The sequence below is a fragment of the Prosopis cineraria genome, unplaced genomic scaffold, assembly GCF_029017545.1.
Source record: "Prosopis cineraria cultivar Desert tree isolate PC_DT_omini unplaced genomic scaffold, ASM2901754v1 PC10, whole genome shotgun sequence".
Taxonomy (NCBI): Eukaryota; Viridiplantae; Streptophyta; class Magnoliopsida; order Fabales; family Fabaceae; genus Prosopis; species Prosopis cineraria.
The window spans coordinates 9,977,063-9,996,623 of record NW_026555341.1 but is presented as its reverse complement, the minus strand read 5'-3'; the positions used below and the strand labels follow the sequence as shown (position 1 = coordinate 9,996,623).

At 31.3% G+C, this 19,561-nt stretch overlaps 1 protein-coding gene and 1 pseudogene across 1 annotated transcript; both read left to right on the top strand.

The window, feature by feature from the left end:
- Positions 1–9,103: 9,103 nt before the first annotated feature.
- On the top strand, positions 9,104–12,791 carry LOC129321747 (uncharacterized; annotated as a pseudogene).
- Positions 12,792–14,833: 2,042 nt separating this feature from the next.
- Positions 14,834–18,813, top strand: LOC129321356 (nucleolar protein 12). Its single transcript, XM_054967093.1, has 6 exons — positions 14,834–15,740; positions 15,852–15,910; positions 16,674–16,743; positions 16,855–16,980; positions 17,078–17,206; positions 18,188–18,813. The coding sequence occupies exons 1-6, from the start codon at positions 14,961–14,963 to the stop codon at positions 18,629–18,631; spliced, it is 1,608 nt and encodes a 535-aa protein (XP_054823068.1). The 5' UTR covers positions 14,834–14,960; the 3' UTR covers positions 18,632–18,813.
- The last annotated feature ends 748 nt before the right edge of the window (positions 18,814–19,561 follow it).

Genomic DNA, 19,561 nt, shown 5'->3' with positions numbered 1-19,561 from the left:
TTGTGTTTTCTCAATATATATTGAGGCATTATAGTAACAAATTTGTAATATAATGAGGGGCTTGTTGACTAAAAAAGAGCCGACATGTTTTAATTTCTTGGATGTAACATCATGTGGTATGTTATTCACCTTATTTTACTTTGTTTATCGAATATTAAAAGACATTTTTAACTAAATTATGATCCTTAATAAGTTAACTATTTGGCTTTTGAATTACATATTTTTCATGTTCCTCCTTATTTGTTTGCTATATCTACTACAATATATGGAGCAGTTGTTGCAATTGAGCTTTCTAGGCTTGAGAGGATTGGATAATGGAGGAATAATCTACATCTTTCTTTAGAGTTGTAGCTAATCAAGATCTTAGAAATAACCTACCCCAACTCCCTATAAGTGATTGTCATGGTGCTCTACATCAACATTTGTTAGAGGGAGTTCGACTTGAAGTTGATGGGTCTACTCTTACAATGGTTGCGATTCATGTGGTGGAGTTTTGAAGGATAGAAACAATGCCTAGATTCAAGGTTTTAATTAAAAATTAGGACATGTTCTCCCTGCTATTGCTGAATTGTTTGGTACTTTTTAGGGTCTTGAATTATGTTGGCAAAAAGGGTACAAGATTGTGCAGGTTTTTTGTAATTGTGCATTGTCGATCTAAACAATCACAAGAAACAACCATAATTATCACCCTTTTCAAAGTGTCATCGATTCCATAAAGTTTATTTTTTGTAAGATAGCTGACTATCTTGCTAAGTTAGTACATAGATTATTCAATGACTTTAATACTTTTGATACCCCACCCATTTGTTGATTAAGGCCCTGTTTGATATTAAGTATTGAATTTTGTGGTATTGAGATTGATAGTAGGAATAAATTTTAAAATCATGTTTAGTATGTCATGGGATTAACAAAAATAAGACTGGGATTAAAAAAAACTAGTAAAAAGACTCAAATACCCACTTGCCATTTCACCTTCTCAATTGATCATCTGAACTCATTGCCTCTATCTCACCCTCCCAATCAGTGTCGCAACTTCTCACAAAAGAAGATTCATTGCACAAATTTGAGAAGCGAGGACGACACTGGGAGAATCGCGTTGACGAAGGTTGTCGATGGAGGAGAAGGAAGGTAGAGGCTGGAGAATGTCGAAACAGGAGAAGAAAGTTGGAGGGTCGGAGGTCGTCGAAGCAAGAGAAGGAAGATGGAGGGTCGAAGTCACGACGGAGGAGAAGGAAGATGGAGGGTTGGAGTCATCGACGGAGGAGAAAGAAGATGGAGGTCGAGGGTCATCGAAGCAAGAAAAGGAAGAGATCGTCGAAGCAAGGGAATGAGGAGATCATCGAAGCAGGAGAAGGAAGATGGAGGGCTGGAGTTATCAACGGAGGAGAAGCCTGGCAGCCATCGACGGAAGAAAAGGAAGGTGGAGGTTGAGATTCGTGGACTGAGGAGAAAATCTGCGTCTTTTCACAGGGACATTTCAGTCAAAAAAATTTCAATCCCAAGTTAGATTTTCCAGTACCAAGGGGTGGTGGGTCTGAGTATTCCTACCTAAGTGGTATTGAGCAGTCACAAGGATTGTGGAATGCTTCATACCAAACATGTAAAGAGTGGTATTACCCAAACTCAATCCCAATCCATACCCCTTGATGCCACATACCAAACAGAGCCTAAGGGTGGTTGGTTTGTTTTTCTTGTTCTTTGTTTTGTCTTTTATGTTGTTTTCACATTATGTTGACTAAGCATTTCATGTTCACATTAAAAAAAAAAAGATGATTACTCAAGTGTTGTAAATATCAATTTTAATTCACAAATTTTATTTTAAAATTCACAACTTTCCTTCATAAAATATCAAGAGTTCAACAGCAACTTCCAAGTTTGAATTTAAAATCCTAATATTCTTCAAATGTTGTGAATATGAATTATTATTTACAAGTTTTGTTTTAACATTCACAACTTTTTTATCTAAAATTGCAATAATTCAACGATAATTTGCAAGCTCGCATTTGAAATCATGATATTTTTCAAATGTTATCAATATCATTGACATTCATAAGTTTTGTTTTAATCTTTATAATTTTTTTTTTAAATTGCAACAATATAATAAGGAATTATAATTTATCAGTGTCCTACAAAATTGACTAAATCAATAAAAATGAATTACCATTTTAATTCAAGAAATTATAGTTTTTATTAACTCAAATGATAAAAAAATCTTAAAAATTGACAATTATCTAATGTTTTGTTGTCAATTACGTAACTTTGATAGATTACCGAACAATCATGATCTACAACTTTTATTAAGAAGGTTAATGAAATCCAAAGGGTTGATCCCATCCTCGAACCTAAAAGTATATTCCCCCTTGTCTTTGATGTATTCTTCTTCACTTGCATCCATATCTTCTCCATCCTCCTCCTCCGGTGCATCTTCAACCCTGTCTTGCTCTTGCTCTTCCGCAGCATTCACCCCCTTGTCCCCATTGAACTTAGCGAAGCTGTTTCGTGAGTCCGCGTCAACTTCAGTGCTTGCGCTACTTCCCTCTCCAGCCATCGCTGATGAGCTTCCACGGTTGAGTTAGTGAATGTCCGTTAGAATCTTTTTGGATTGCTGGACAAATCCCATGAAAAAAAGAGTCAAAAACCAAAATTTGTGTCATTAAAATTAAATGTTAAAATCAATTAAGGTTAATTTAGTTTTTTATATTAATTTCTTGATGACAAAAAAGTCTACAAAGATTTTATGGGAATTATGACATTTGAAGAGATAAAAATATCATTTAGATTATTCAACAGGATTTTAATGGCATTTTCCCATTAATAAACTATTATTTATTTCAAAACATCTTATATCACAAAAAGCGATGAGAAAAAGATAATAAAACCTCTTTAACTTATGTAAATGATAGTTTAGTATTTCAAAATATCATAATTCTCTTAAAGTCTTTAAGACTTTTTTATCATTAAAAAATTAATATAAATAATTAAATTATTTTTAATTTAAATATCAATTGCCATTTATAAATTTTATTCTAAGATTTACATATTTTCTTTTCAAAATTATAAGAATTCAACAGCACTTCACAAATTCGCATTTAAAATCCTAATATTTCTTAAGTGTTGCAAATATGAATTACTATTCACAAATTTTATTTTAAGATTCATACCTTTTATTCTTAAAATTACAAGAATGCAATAACAACTCATAAGTTCACATTTAAAATTATGAATTAAGAATAATTTAATCATGTATATTAATTTCTTAATGATAAAAAGTTCTTAAAAATTTTAAAAAATTTATAATATTTTAAAAAATTAAAATATTATTTACATAATTTAAATGATTTTATTATCATTTTTTTAAAAAGTCATTGTTTCAACAAAAAAAAAGAAAGAAAGAAATATTTTGTAGAAGATAGAGATTACATATAAACTGAAATTATGGGCAGGGAAGGACCAGGCCCGGCGTCAAATTTATGAGGAGAGAACAACAACAGCGACATTGCCGTGAAAGACAGCGATCGTTGGTACAATCTCCGAGAGACACGCGCCTGTACGAGTGTCACAATACCATATCAAGCAAGCGATACTGTAATGTTTTCTCCCTTTAAAACAAGCCTTCCTATTGTTCCACGATTTTCATTCTGGTTGTCTCGAGCTTGCTTTTTACACAAGGTTGTTAAATTTCAGAGTTTGAGTAAATTTATGATGTAAGCTCAAAGTGTAGACTGAAATGATAAATTTATAAGAACCTATCTCTATTAATAAATATAATTTAAAAGTATATAATTAAATAATTATAATATTAAATATAATTATAATTTAATCTAAATATATTTTAAATATATATTATTAAAATTAAATCCATCTACATTAATAAATTATTATACTTAACACAAAAATTTTAAAAAAAAAAATTATTTTTGATATTTTTTATTAATATTAGTTTTTGTTTGAATCAGGTCCTATTGTTCTTATAAACCATATCTTTTTGCAGTATACTATCTCCATTTAAAAATATAAAGTATTTTTAATCTTTTAAAGTATAATCATTGCTTTTTTTTAAAGTATCCCTATTAATAATAAATTTATATTTATTATAGGATATTTAATAAGGGTAAATATGAAAAGATAGGGTTAGTTTAAAAGTAGGTAACTACTTTATTAGAATGAGATTCGATTAAAAATGCTTTATATTTTTAAATGAATGAAGTATATTTATTTTATTTAACGAGTTTATGAATAGATTTATATGATTTTATAAATTAAAAATATAAAAATGATAAACTTAAAAACAAACTTATGAATTTAACTGAATTTTATCTACTTTAAATTTATAAATGAGCTAATATAATTTTATAAGTTATAAATATAAAAATAATAAATTTAAATAATCAATCGGAGAGTTTGACAATAATATTTCTACCGGACAATTGTACTATTGAAGTATTGAGCATTGACCCCACTAATAAAGAAGGGCTGGCAATTAGCCGGGAAAATGCAAATCCAAGGGTGAAATGGACAATCCAAATATCAATAATTGACCTGTCTATCACCTCAAATTTAGGCCAAGAACTTTGTTTCGGCTTTATGATTGGACGTCTTCTAAAAAGATACTCAATAGAATATTAAATATTTTTTTAATATTATTTTTGTTTAAAATTATTAATTATTAAAACATGTAATATAAATTAAATTTTTTAGTTTAAATAAGGATAAAATTATAAATTTATTATATTTTTAGATAAAATCATTAACTTAATCATTTTTTTTTAGTTCTAATAAAATAATTAGAACTTAGAAATTCCTTATATAAATAGGGGAGGGAATAATTAATAAAAAATTTAAACTTATATTTGGTCTTAAATAGAGGGAAAAGATATTACAGTTATTTTTTTTCTAATATTATTTGTCTTTATTGTAACAAGTTGTACTTTCTAGGCAAATTTTATTGCGAGCATTTATTGCGGTGAAAGGCAAAATTAGATAGTCAAATATTTTAAAAAAAATAAATTAACTACCATTTCTTAATAATCATGAGATTAATTAATTTTACCCTATAACCATGATCAAATAGATCATATATAAGTCATTCCATGATTTTTAAAGAGCAATTAATGTATTTTTACTGAAATGCTCACGTGAAAATATTAAAATTACTTTTTTCACGTTACATGCTCCGTCATCAATGATTGGCATTGAATGTGAATTAAATTATGAGAAAATTCCACCCCGGGCGTCTCACAGGAAAACACTGTAGTTTGACATGAACAGATTAATGCCAATATTTTTAAAATCGTCGGATATTAAATTAAAAAGACTAATAGTTTATGACTTACTTGAAAAGGTGATATAATAATTAAATTAAAAATTATATATATATACACTAATTTAAATACAAAAAATAAATTACTTAACGTAAAAATAAAATTAAATATTTTAAGTTTATCATGATTTAACAAGTCACATGATGCAACATAAGACTAAATGATTAAAAAATAGGTCATTTTTTAAAAAATTGATAAAAGAGTATTTTTTGAATAGTTCGGTTTTTCAAAAACTGGATCCAGTTTTCAGTTTGATCTTGATTCCTGATTCAACCACCAGTCCAAAATAGTCTAATTTGGTTCAACCCTCCAAACAATTTTGTTAACTTGACCAAACCGCTAGTCTCATTGATCAATAGTTTGGACGTTATCTGATTTTTTTAATCATTGAGTAAGACAAATATTTGTCAAGATAAACAATATGTGTGTGAGAATGGAGGTTTAGTACGTCTGTGGCAGGTTAGAGATTGGGTCTACAAATGCGTCTTTCAAGTTTGGACCGTCCAAGTCGATGGCCTTGCTTTCTTTTTTTTTTTTTGTGTGGGACAAGTGGTGCCATTGACAAAGCTCAACTTTGGCATTGTCAGGCCCCAACCCAATCTCTTTCCTCCTCCTCTTGTCATCAGATTGGAAACGATTCATCGTGACATACAATCGGATACTTCCAGTTTGCTCACTTAAAAAAAAAAAAAAAAACAGAGAGAAATGGAATGTATTAAAAAACAAAAATAAAAATAAATAATTAGAGAGAATTGGTAAGTACATTCAAAAGAAAAAATGATAATTAAGTTTATGGAATTGAGAATCATAATTTATAATTTTTAAAAAGTATGATGATTCTCACATTTATAATATATATTAATGAGTTTTATCATATTTATTATAAAAAAATAATTAATTTATTTTTATCTTAATTTTTTTAATTCATTAGTAATCAAACGGACCTAAATGTAATTATATTTCCAAACCATTCTCTTTGCGTTCACGAGTGTGCTCAATGGGAAGAGAGGATGTGAAAATCCACATGAGAAAGCGCTTTTTTGTTTCTTTTAGTAAAAAGAGATTGAATTTACGGAACATGAAAACAAAGCCCCTTCAAATTATATAAATAATAATATAATTCTTTAAAATATTATAATTTTATTAAAATGATAAAATTTTTAAAAATATCTTTATCAATAAATTTTAAATTGAAAAGACTATTTCACTTTTATTAATAAATTATAATTTTTTATTCAATTTTTACAATTTTTGAATAAAAGTTGTGATTCTTTAAATAAAGTTGTGAATAAGATTTATTATATTGAGAATTTATTTTTTAATAATAAAAATTATAGTTGACAAGTTATAATTTCTTATTCAACTCTTACAATTTATAGAAAAAGTTATTATTTTTTGAGCAAAAGTTATGATTAAAATTTATATTTTAATAAAAAAAATTATACTTAATAAATTATGATTTTATGTTCAACTTTTGTGATTTATAAAATAAAAGTTATAATTTCTTAAATAAATATTGTGATTAAGATTTGTCATTTTCAATAAGGATAAAATTATTTTTTAACTTTAAAAGTTATTGACAAGATGTCCCAAAAGACTTCATCAAAATTATTGCATTTTGAGAGATTAGATTATTATTTATATAATTTAAAAGATTTTATTATCATTTTTTCTTGAATTTAAATATATTTGATTTTTCTAGTGATTTTTCTAGATTCTTATTCCATGCACTTGATGTTTAACAATATCACAAAATAATAAGGACTGACAAAATAAATTTATATTAAAATAATAATAATGATAATAATGATAATAATAATTTAACAACAAGAAGATAAAAAACAAAAATTGGATGGTTGAATTTGAAATTAAGCAATTTTTGAAATAAAAAAATTACGAATACATAAGAAAATGGAAAAACAAAGTTTGAGAAATATTTGTTAATGATAAGAGGGAACGAGCGTAGAAAGAAGTATGAAAGATAAAATTTGGTCAAACTATAAAATATGGAGGCTATTTATTCCTTCTGTTTGTAAATATAAAAAAAAGTAATGTACATTTCTTTGTTTTTACTATAAGAAAAATTACAGCTTTGAAGAAAAAATAATTATATTTTTCACAAATTATTTTTCATAAACGAATGGTATCATTGAATTAGAGGGAAAAAGTATACATTTAATTACAAGAACATTTAAGTTTAAACATAATTATTATGATTGACAAATTTTCTTAAATTGTATGAGTTGGTTAAAGTTATGACAGAATGACGGATAGATCTCAAGAAGATTAATTAATTCAAGTAAGTCCTAAAGTATCAAACTTTAAAAATTTATAAGTTTAACTCTCAATTTTATAATTTTATTATGATAAATTTATAATTTATATTTCAAATTTTAATAAAGAAATAAATTATTTATTCTTCAACGCATATTAGTATATTAAATATCTCTTTCATTTGTAAATATAAGAGAATTTCAATCAACTTACGTGATTTAAGGAGGTTAGTTTGCCTCAATAATTATCTTTGAAATTGAAATGCTTGAATTAAAATGCCTTTGTAGTTAATGTTTATCTTTTTTCTAATTAAATGATACTATCCATTGTTTGGAAAAGATGTAATTAATGCTTTTTGAAATTTGTCATTTTGTCTATAATAAAAAATTATAAAAAACACACATACATACATGTATGTATGTATCTAATAGTTGAAGTTTTTGTAAGCTTGTGATAGCATGTATGACCTATTTACACCTTGAGTATAAGAAAATTCTATTTATTAACAAAAAAAACTCCACTGTTTAGAATGAAGAAACCTTCACTCCACTATAAGAATGAAGGATGTTTATTAGGATTGAAAATATAAAAATATTATTACCAAAATGATCTTAAATCATGGTCAAATTCTCACCTCTATCTTTAATCTCCATCACTTAATAAGTCCAGGGCTGTACCACTGCTTAATGCTCATTTTATAAGGTTCCAAGCCTTCATCAAGCACATCATCTCATCTCTGTTGCAGATCTTGTCAAAAAATTGCAAACTGCATTACTCATATCATATATATCACTCCCCTCATTCTTTAACCACAGTTGTTTCCTTTCACATCTTTTTGAGAGTATGTCTAATGTTGGAAGATTATCTTTCTTTATAAACTACTGCCCTAGCTATCTTTGGCAATTTAAGGTACTGTTTTAAGGGCCATCGATTCACTAAAAAGCATGTGAATGAAATGAATTAAATAATGAATACTTCCTATCATATGTCATTTTTACTCCAGTCCTTAGCAGCCATGAACACTTGTAGGAAAGGAATTTAAATTTTCTTAAAACTTGAATCATCTAGGCAATTCTTCTTGTTTCTAAATACAAGGAAAACTGTTACATGATACTTTATGTTCTTGAATACAAGAAAAAGCTATCACATGGTTTTTTTTATACACACACATATATAAGTAAAATTACACGTTTTAATAAGCATCAATCATAATTGTGCTAAATTATCTCTCATAAAATAATGTTTTTTTCACAAGACAAAACAAAACATTAATGCATATTTTATTTGAGTGAGGTATTTTATTTTAATTTTTTTTATTTTTAAACTTAGTTATTGTATTTAACTAATTTTTTTAAATTGTGTGAGTTGATTATTTTAAATTGAGGGAGTATAAGGGGAAAACATTTTTGAAGGAATGGAAATGATTTGGCACAGTTTTTTTTTATAAAATTAAACTTTGAAAATCAAATCCATAATTTAAGCAAACTTCAGGGAAAAAAGTTGCATGATTCCTTAATTTTAACCCCAACAAAACACCCTCTTGTCTGGTTGGGTAGCAGTCTACCAGATTCAATTTTTGTTGGGCATTCAGCACTTGATCGAGCTCGCCGTCGGACGGTGTCCACCGTTGTTAGCCCTGCGTGGCTGTTCTCGGGCAAGTATTGAAGAAGGTATGGACTCTGTCTCCTCCGAAAATCCGGTGAGATTGATTTGTTCAACCTGGGTTTGAATCTAGATTCGAATTTATTCCCCGCGTCATCGTCAACTTAGCGCCCGGCGTCATCACACTGTTTCTTGCTTTGTTTTAATTTTTTTTATTTTAATTAAAGAAAAGATCATAATTTGCAAGAGCGTTATCACTGTAATTCTTTAGTGGCTTGGAGGAGTTGCCTGAATCAACTTGCTGTTAAAGTATCTGGAATAACGATTAAAAGGGCATGATATCAACTATGCACATGTCAAAGATTTCAGTGGGGACATCTCCCCACACTGAATGCAATATACCTATGCTTTACCAGCACTATTTTTTTTTTTTTTGATTTGGTCTGATAGAAATTTTTATAGATCATGTATAATCTGCTGTTACATTTGTCTAGGTTGGCCCCCCCCTTGGATAGCAAGTATTTTGTGGGATATTTGAAACTGAAGAGAAAATGTAACTGTTAAAAATGAATAATTGCAAATTATATTTGGACTGTTTGAGATGAGAAAGCCGTAGTTCCTCATGCTCTTCAGAAGCTTCATCATTAGCTGGTGATCTACTTTTATTTGTTGGAAATGCAGGTATGTCTAATTAAACCGAAATTCTTATCCACAGACAACCTATCTGCAACCTCAAGGAATCCTTGTGGAGTTTGCTAGATTTTCTGAGTAAAATGTCATCCTAAAGGAATCTATTCGGATATTGCTAGTTGGTCCTGTGTAACATGCTTATTAAGATGTCCAACACCATGGTTGATTATGTCTTCAGCTATTTTTAATACAGGTGCTCACTGCTTTGATTCTGGTTGAGAAAATTCTTTGAATTTTGTTTAGTAAATAAGGACTGAGGGAGTTATACTGTCAGACTTCTAAGGAACTTAAGAAGCTATGGTATTGGATTTATTAATCTAAAAGGAAAATAATTAGTGAGATTAAAAAAAAAAAGGGTCTTGTGAGCTCACTGCTTACTATGTTTTACTGTGCATTAAAAAACTGAGTCTAATTGCAGGCAAGCCAGCTGTTACATACATAATACTCAGCTAATACTGCTTTCATGACTACCGAGATGCCAAGCCCTCCTGGGCTCGTGATTTCCACCACTGAATCCATTCTCTCGTTTCTCTCCATTGCTTCCAAGGACCCACATCTTTCTGTGGAACTCCAGCAAACTGCTTCGAATCTGTTGAGGCAACCTAATGTACCATACATGCGACTTCGTACCATCTGGATGGCTTCTGATCCGTTGAGAAGACCTGATTTGATCCAGCTCTTCTCTGGAACCCAGTTTCTGTTCTCCAGTCCCAAGCCCAGAGAGAAGGTAAATTTTAGTTTGATGTACCCTAAATTTTGAAGAATGTACAAACTCTTATGCAGGAAACATCTGTTGAATTTTTATTGCTTGATTCATGATCAGAAATTTTTGTACTGTGAGACTTGTTTGTATATGTTCCAAACTGAGTTTGTTGAAAGGTTCTGTAACTCATTTCTGTGAGCTGCTTTTGGTGTGAAGAGTGAAGAATTGAAGGCAAGATTGAAAAGACTTGAAGATTTGGCGGAGAAGAAAGCATATCAAGAACTTGTGAAGGATATTGCACCAAAGAAGGATAACAATGAGCCATTCTCTTCTTACAAGGATCAATTTGGGTTTGGTAAAGTCTTCTTGTTCACTTTTATATCTTCCGTATGGGATGTGATATAAGATTTCAAGTTATGTGGCTGGTAGCCCCCTTTTTGGTCGGTAATTAATTTTTGGTTAGAATTTGATAAATAAGTGCTTCTAGTTACCTTGTCACTTCTACTATAAAGTAAGTCATACCAATTCAAACTGCCAGTTCAAGCTTGTTTTTGAAATTGAGCTTAAACAACCTTTTTCTGTGGGGAGTAGTAGCATGTTTCTTTGCAATCTCAACTTTGACTTTGGGTACATCACTCTGGTGTGTGAACAGACTATTATACTATACGGTGTGTTGTCCAGGAGTGTTGCGGATTAATCAAATGATATATCTGTTGTGGATTAGTCAAATGATGTTACATCTTCAACAATATGATTGGAACTATAGTGAACCGTTTTACCGTTCCATTTCAGTGGGTATTTATATGCACCCTTGAAAGGATTTTGTTTGTTTTATAGTCAGTTGAACACAAAAGAGTCAGAAGGGAACTTCTACATTAAATTAAAATACACATAAAAGGGGGGGTGATAGAGGTCCATTCTGTGACTATCATCCTTCATTGTCATGCTCTGATACTTGGCACCACCTTACATGGCCCTCAGTTCTAGCTCATAAATTTTTTCAATCTTATGAAGATATATTTTATTATGATATTGATAATGGCAACTTTCTATCTTATTTTTCTGTTTACAAATATCTTGCTTTAGTCTTGTGCTAGGGTATTTGCTGATACTGTGGTTTATTTTCAGCTTTGTGGGATAATAGATGGATGGAATTGTTATAATTAATAATGGAGAATGTTTCGATAGCTGAAAAAATATTGATGAATAGAGTTTTGGACCAATATGGGACTTCATATAAATTAATAACTCTTCGAGATGCTTTATTAAATTCACTTTTAATAGCTGTACCTTCTCCACTGTGAACACCGATTTTTTTTTGGGGTTGTTTTTAGAATGTTTGGTTTAAATACACTAAAGGTTGTAAAGGGCTCATGAATTATTTAATTTTATTTTGCTTTCAGTCTTTTCTTGGTGATTAAGAGTATGCTGGTACAATTAATGCCAGTAATTCTATTGATGTTCTCAACAATAGCACTTAGGTTTTCAAATACAGATTACTCATAACTTTTTGGACTGGTCTCAGCCCTTGTGACTCGCCTGCTCATATCATCCCATGTCTGCATGTCTCTAACTCTGTTTGATTCTTGTTCCTATTGATCCCTTTTCAGGATTGCATGTTGTGCTTACTATGTTCACTTGCTATCTGCTTGGATATGCAGCATTCAGAGCTTTGTTTAACCACAATCCTGCCATGGTGCTGTCTTAACACTACTATTACTTTACCGATAAAAACTATTAGTATTATTTACAAGCACTTCTGTTTTGACTTTTGAGGTCTCATCTTCAATTTCATTTTCTTTACCCTCTTATCATCACAGAATGCTGCTGGAGGAGTTCTAGGCTTGGGGGGTGGCAATGCTTGTTGAGACGTTTCTTTTCATTATCAGAAGTTCCAATGCAGATATAAGCAAAAACGAGAAGTTCCACTGCGAGTATAAACAAAAGAAGTTCCAATCAAGAACTCAAGTCATCCATGGCACTTCCAAGTTAAAAGAACCAATAGACTTGACAAGATTTGGTTGCTTCTTTGATATGTATATTAACAAATTGACCAGATAAAGTAAGGCAACAGGACGAGATATGTTTTTTCTTTTTCTTTTTGACCAACAACAGGACTAGATATGTTAGTCCGTGCAAATTTTTATATACTAAGTTATAAATAGAGACAAAACTAAAATTTATCTGATATAAATTGGCGACGCCGCAATTGTCAAGGTCCAAGGACTTGAATTTTCGGGAACCAAACTAAGAGAGCAACAAGTGGTTTCTTGTTATGCAGATCCCGAATCCTTGAAGTAGCCTTTGATACATCTTCTCACATTGTGAAAAATCTTATGCAACTTTTAGTGCATCTCCTGACTATATGTCATATTTTGTAGGTTTTAGATTATCCAAGTGTGAGTGAAATTGACTGGAAAAGTTTTACATAAATAAAGTTAAATTTAATAATTAATATATAAGAAGAGGAGTACTTATAAGCTTAAGTTTTTAACATTTTAAGTAAAAACGTGATGTCTTTTTATTATCATTTGCGCATGTTTTCTCTCTCCATTTTCCATTAGCTCCCCTTGCTAAGGATATGTTTAGATTTCAATTAGATTTCAATTGAAAAAAAAAAAATATATGAAAAAAACTGGTTAACAAGAATGTCATAATGTTTGGATAAGATTTTTTTTTTTGGCAATTTTAAATCGTCACTGACTAATATTGGACAAGATTTTTAAAAATTGATTACCAACTGGAAAAACATTTAGCTTCTACAAAATGGAGTTTCAAGCACCAGAAGGAGTTTAAAAAATTGGAAGTGTTGGTAAGCTTTTGTAAAATGAAATTTCATGAATTAAATGGAGTTTAACAAAATTAGAAGTGCTTGGATAATTTTTTCTTTTCAAAACTATAATTTTGGACACATAGTTGATTCTAGAGGGTATCCCAAGTAGGCCCTAAAAGTAGGCTGAAAGAGAATAGAACAAGGCAATTGTAAACTCTGTGCAATTACTTTATTTTCTAATTTGCTTTGAATATGGAAATTTTAAGGGGAGTAAGAGTAGAGCGGTAATTCGGGCCAAGCCTGACGGGCTAGCCCAATTGACCCGAAAAAATTTTAGGGCCGGGCTTAGAATTTTTTTTTGGCAATTTTAAATCGTCACTGACTAATATTTGGACAAGATTTTAAAAATTGATTTACCAACTGGAAAAACATTTGCTTCTACAAAATGAAGTTTCAAGCATCAGAAGGAGTTTTAAAAAATTGGAAGTGTTGGTAAGCTTTTGTAAAATGAAAATTTCATGAATTAAATGGAGTTAAAAAAAATTAGAAGTGCTTGGATAATTTTTTCTTTTCAAAACTATAATTTTGGACACATAGTTGATTCTAGAGGTATAAAGTAGGCCTTAAAAAGTAGGCTGAAGAAATAGAAGTATAGAACAAGGCAATTGTAAACTCTGTGCAATTATTTTTATTTTCTAATTTGCTTTGAATATGGAAATTTCAAGGAGTAAAAGTGGAGAGGTAGACCATAAGAAAGGCCTTGAAGGTTGAGTACTCTCTTCATATCAAATTATAAAATATTTTTAAATAAAATCTTACATATCAATAAATTTTCATTAAATATACTTAATAATCTTATCTTTTTAAAATAAAATATAAACTTTTTAAAAATATCTATCATTTAATATATTGAAAAGAGAAGTGATGGAAATTAATTATAAGAGAAAAAGATCATATTTAAAATTGATGTATTTAATAAAACTTTAATCTACTCAAAATAAAACTTTCATGTACTCAAAATGTTTTATATTTTGAGATAAAAAAATCTTTTTAAAAATACCCTATAATTTAAGACGGAAGGAGTATATGAATTCAGAATTCCCTTGTGTTCAACACCTAATTATAAAATTGATGGGAAATTACAACATTCATAATGCACGACCATAGTCTATCTATAATTTTCTCGAGGTTTAGCGTAATTTTATTTTTATTATTTTATTATTTCAGTACTTTTTTTTTATTTCACGCCGGTATCTCTCAATTCTGTAACCAAATTAGTCTGATTAGCAGCTTAACCAGCTGATCCTCATCCAAGCGTTCTTGGTATTGTATTTGTATTTCAGTAAAATTTCTTGGTAGAAAAAAAGAGAGAGAGAGAAAGAGAAAAGGAGCACATTGATAAAATTTAGATTTTTTAATTTTTTAATTTAAATTATTATCCTATTTTCTCAAAAGCGTGGGTGCCAAATTTGAGCGGAATCCCGACCCCGGATTTCCCATTCAAGTTGCCTTCGCCGCGCTCGTCATCCTCAACTGATCCTAGGGTTTTGTGGGAACACGGCATCGTAGGTTTCTGATCCTTTCATTTCAATCAAAAATGGGGAAGAAGAAACCAAAGGAGCCCGAGGAAACCCCTGAAACCAACGAAACTTCCGACCTATTTGGCAAGCTATTTGGTAATGTCTCGGAACAGGGCGCCAGCTCTTCTCTATTCTCAGATAGCAACCCCTTTCGGAAGAAGCCTCTTGAAACTAGTTCAAGTTTTGGCCTAACCAATAGTACTGAAAACGCTCCCGATTCTGAAGAGCTGAAGAAGAGGAAGAGAAGCAGAGAGAAGAACTCGTCTGTTGATTCAGATAGTGCCCTTGAGGCTTCGGAGAAGAAGTCGAAATCTGGTTCCGGCTTCAACCCTCGTTCGAATCCTCAACCGAATAGAATAGCGCAGGACGACGAGACCAAAGTGTCTGTTTCGGGTGCGCATGCGACTACATTGTCGAAGAAAGAAAATATTGTGTCTACGGAAGGTGAGGAGAAAGGTGAGCTTGTGAATGACGACAAGGAGAAGAGAAGGAAGAGCAAGAGAAAAAGAGATGACGTTGAGAAAGAGTGGGAATTGAAGAGGTATGGGGCAGTGGAGGAAGAGCGAGATGACGGGGAAGGCTTGGGGAAGAATGTTGTTGGGACCAAAAGGAAGACGTTGGATAATCCTGCCGACATGTTGGTAACAAATGAAGGTTTTGATGATGAGAATAAGCTCTTAAGAACCATATTTATTGGGAATTTACCCCTCAAGGTGAAAAAGAAGACTTTACTGAAAGAGTTTAAGAAATTTGGGGAGGTTGAATCTGTGAGGATTCGTTCTGTTCCAATATTAGATGTAGGTATTCCTTTTCTGAAATGAGTGATTTCATTTATGCTCTTTGCTACCGTGTAAAAACTTTTTTTTTGTTTTGTTTAGATCCTAACTTAATATTTGTTTATTTATCAGACCAAAAAACCTAGAAAGGGTGCCATCCTTTCGAAGAAAATCAATGATGCTGGTGATAGGTAATGCTTTTGGAACAACTGACATCATCTCAAGAAAGTTGTTAGCTCTATGTTTGTAGAAAATGCGGTTGTTTTCATGAGTGATTTTTAGCATTTATTTTATTGTATTCACTGCCAAGTTAAAGCCTGCTTATTTAGGTTTGGAAAAATCATCCTCTCCAAATCTGATGCTTAGCTACGGAGGGTTAAGAAAGTTTCATTTGTGTTTTCAGAAAAAATTATTAACTTTGCTTTAGGTGACTTAAAAACAGTCTGATGTCATTACAGGGGCATCTCATTCTGGGCATGTTTTTTTAAAATTTAAATCAAGGCAATTAAATCTTCTCATCTTAATGATGGAAAATCATGTGGGAATATGGGAAATTTTGTCGCTCAATATGTTCAAGTTCTGGGAGACAATGTATTCAGTGTTAGATTTGTGATAACATTGAAGCTGTTCTCCCCTACTCTATTCATATAGTGTTCTTCTGTAATGATCTCTAGTTTTGTGCGAATCTAGTAATAACAATTTCGTGTTACCCAAGAATTTACTTCTTTGTATCTAATTTAGAATTGGCTTGATCCATACAGGAGAATACGTCATGTCTAGTTTCCTGAATGTCACTTGATGAAACTCATAGTTTAACTGAAATAACACTTGCACCAGTCGGGTTAATGACTTAATGTCTCTTGTAGAAAGTTAGTGGAAGTTGTTTGCAGGTTTTTTATTCTCAGTGTGTGGCATCATTAGACATTTCCAACTGACAAATATTGTATTTTGCAGTGTTCATGCATACGTTGTTTTTAAGACAGAGCAGTCGGCACAGGATTCTTTGTCCCATAACATGACTGTGGTATGGTTTCTGTTCATCAAAGTTCGCTGATCAAAACGTTGGGTTTGCTTATTATCTTGGGTTGAACGTTTGTTTATAAATGTTTGCTTTGGTTTTTAATGATGCATGAAGGTTGGAGGAAATCACATTCGTGTTGATAGAGCATGCCCACCTCGCAAGAAACATAAAGGAGAGCATGCTTCACTGTATGATAACAAGAGAACTGTTTTTGTTGGCAACCTCCCATTTGATGTAAAGGTGTGTTTCGTTCAATGGTTATTTATTTGAGGTTGTAGACTTGCATTATTGTTGCCTATATTTACTATTGGAGATAACATGTTATTCTTCTCTGCAGGATGAAGAACTTTATAAACTATTTTCTGGTGTATCCAAGCTGGAATCCAGCATAGAAGCTGTTAGAGTCATTAGAGATCCTCATTTGAATCTTGGGAAGGGTATCGCCTATGTGCTTTTTAAAACAAGGGTATGTTTTTATTTTTTGTCTTGATATCATTGATACATTTTGATTTAGTTTTCTTTGCAACACTTTTAGCTCCAAGGATGTCACGATTTCTATTATTATCTGCTATTCACGGAGCTAGGTGTGATTGATAAAGCCCTGATTATATTTAGGGTTATTTGTAATGTATCTCTTAGACGAGGATATTTCAGTTAGAAGCAGGAACCTAGGATAGGAATTAAAAGGGATATTCTTATCTGGATCATTTTTTTTGTTTACTTTGGTGTGCATTGGCTGCTTCTAACATATGTATCATCTCGCTGGTTATGGTGGTTAGATATATGTAATTGCATAGGCCACAGATTTCCCTGATTTACCAGGAGAGTATGATGTGTTCTTGACAAAATATCAATAATAGCTAGTTATGATACAAATATTTTTATATTGTAAGAACATTGTTAGACATGACTACTTGCCCATGAAGGGTGAAATATTTTTTTTTAATGAAAATTGATTTTTCTTTAAAATATTTATGCATTGGAAGAGTGTCCAGACTCCTGAGAATTGGAAACTTAAAAAGTAGATAGCTCAATTATAAGGCAATGTAAGAAGATTGAGAATATCTGTAAGGTCAATGATCATGCAGAAGTTAAAGTTTGCCAGGCATTAACTGACGTGGGATAATTTATGGCAAAAAAGGAGTAAATTAAGATGATTAGGGAATATAAAGATGAACCAGTCAACTAGGTTATACTATTGACGGTGACATTGTGTGGATTTTGGTTATTTGTGCAATTACTTGCTCCATGATTTTAATGATTTTGATTAAAGTTTGTCCTTGACGGGATCAGAGGCTTAGATATTTTGAGAAATGTTGGGGGGGGATTATTGCAGGAAATGCCATCAGTTCTTGCTAAAGCAAGAATAATATTAGGACTCTGTTTCCATGTCTTGTTACCAGAAACCTTATTTTTAACTGAATACAATTTTATCTTGTAAATGCAGGAAGCTGCTAATTTTGTTCTCAGGAAACGGAACTTGAAGCTTCGAGACCGAGATCTGAGACTTAGTCATGCGAGAGCAGATGCCACCCCATCCAAAAGGCCAAACTTTTCACCGCCACAAGTTTCTGGTACTCCTGCCAAGAAGGCAGCCATGGCTTTAAGGTCTCCCTCAAGCAGTAATAACAGCACTAATAAAAAATTCAATATGTCTTACCAAGGTTTGCGGGCAAACAAAACTGTGGTCCATAAGAAATCAAGAACTCACGGAGGTAAGCAAACGACAGAGCGCAAGACGAAGAGACCAGCAGTTGCTGCCAGAAAGGCTAAACTAAACGCAAAGTTGCTCAAGGAAGACGGTTCAGCAAAACAAGGAGGAAGAAAACGCAAGCTTGATAGTAAAACTCCAGATAGTTTTGTACGAAACAAGAAAATTAAGAATAGCTAGAAATGTTGTGATAGTTTCGAGGATCAATTCTGGCTTTAGAGTTCACTAGCTTTAATGTCTGGCAAGGGATGTATACACCTTGAGAAAAGAATTTATCAGCTTGATTTCCATTTTGTTGAGATTTCTGATGCACTCCTTCTGGTCCGTTATATAAAGCGTTTTAGAGATTTTTTACGCAGAAAGGTTAGATTGTTTTATTTGTTCAAAAGCATTTCAATATTTCAATTTCATTCTTATTAGAGTGAATCTCATGCTATGCCTTGCTTAAATTACGGGAAAGGTGTTAAAATTATAGGGATAAAAATGAACATTTGATATTCTAAGCGCCTTATAATTGGATCAGCTTTTATTTTTGGAAGGCATTTTATACAAGGGATTGGTGAGAGCAGTTGATGCCTGGCTTATTTTTTAATACATAAATTAACTTAAATCATGTTTGTTTTATTTTAAAAAATAAATGAAATTACATGGAACAACAACGACAACAATAATGAATACTGTATTATTGGAGGATCATGAACGAATTCTTATTTCTTGTTATTTGTACACAATTTCCCTATCACATGAAGATGATCACTTAAGGGTGTTGGGTTTAAATGGTTGAGAGAATCAAATTAACTTACTTTAAAGTATCAAATCGAAGGTCCTAAAATAAATGAAGCTGATCACCCTAGTCTGGGGCCGAATACTAGGATTCAAGTTTCACTATATTTACCAGTCTTGATTTTGCCAAAAACAACCAGAATCAGTCGAGGGGAAAAAACACGTCTTTTTTCTTTCAAAATGGGTCTCATTTTTTTTTTATAAACAAAAAATTCAGGTAAATCAGATCCCAATATGATCTATATTTATATTGATAATGGAAAAAATATTTAATTAAATCATAAAAGTATTTTCCCCCACCTGATTCTATTGAGGGGTGGGGGAGTT

Bases quoted from the DNA above. Each gene is read 5' to 3' on its own strand.
- LOC129321356 (XM_054967093.1), top strand. From the start codon at position 14,961: ATGGGGAAGAAGAAACCAAAGGAGCCCGAGGAAACCCCTGAAACCAAC. The intron at 16,744-16,854 runs GTATGGTTTCTG...TGATGCATGAAG, and splicing joins TGTCCCATAACATGACTGTG to GTTGGAGGAAATCACATTCG. The intron at 16,981-17,077 runs GTGTGTTTCGTT...TCTTCTCTGCAG, and splicing joins ACCTCCCATTTGATGTAAAG to GATGAAGAACTTTATAAACT.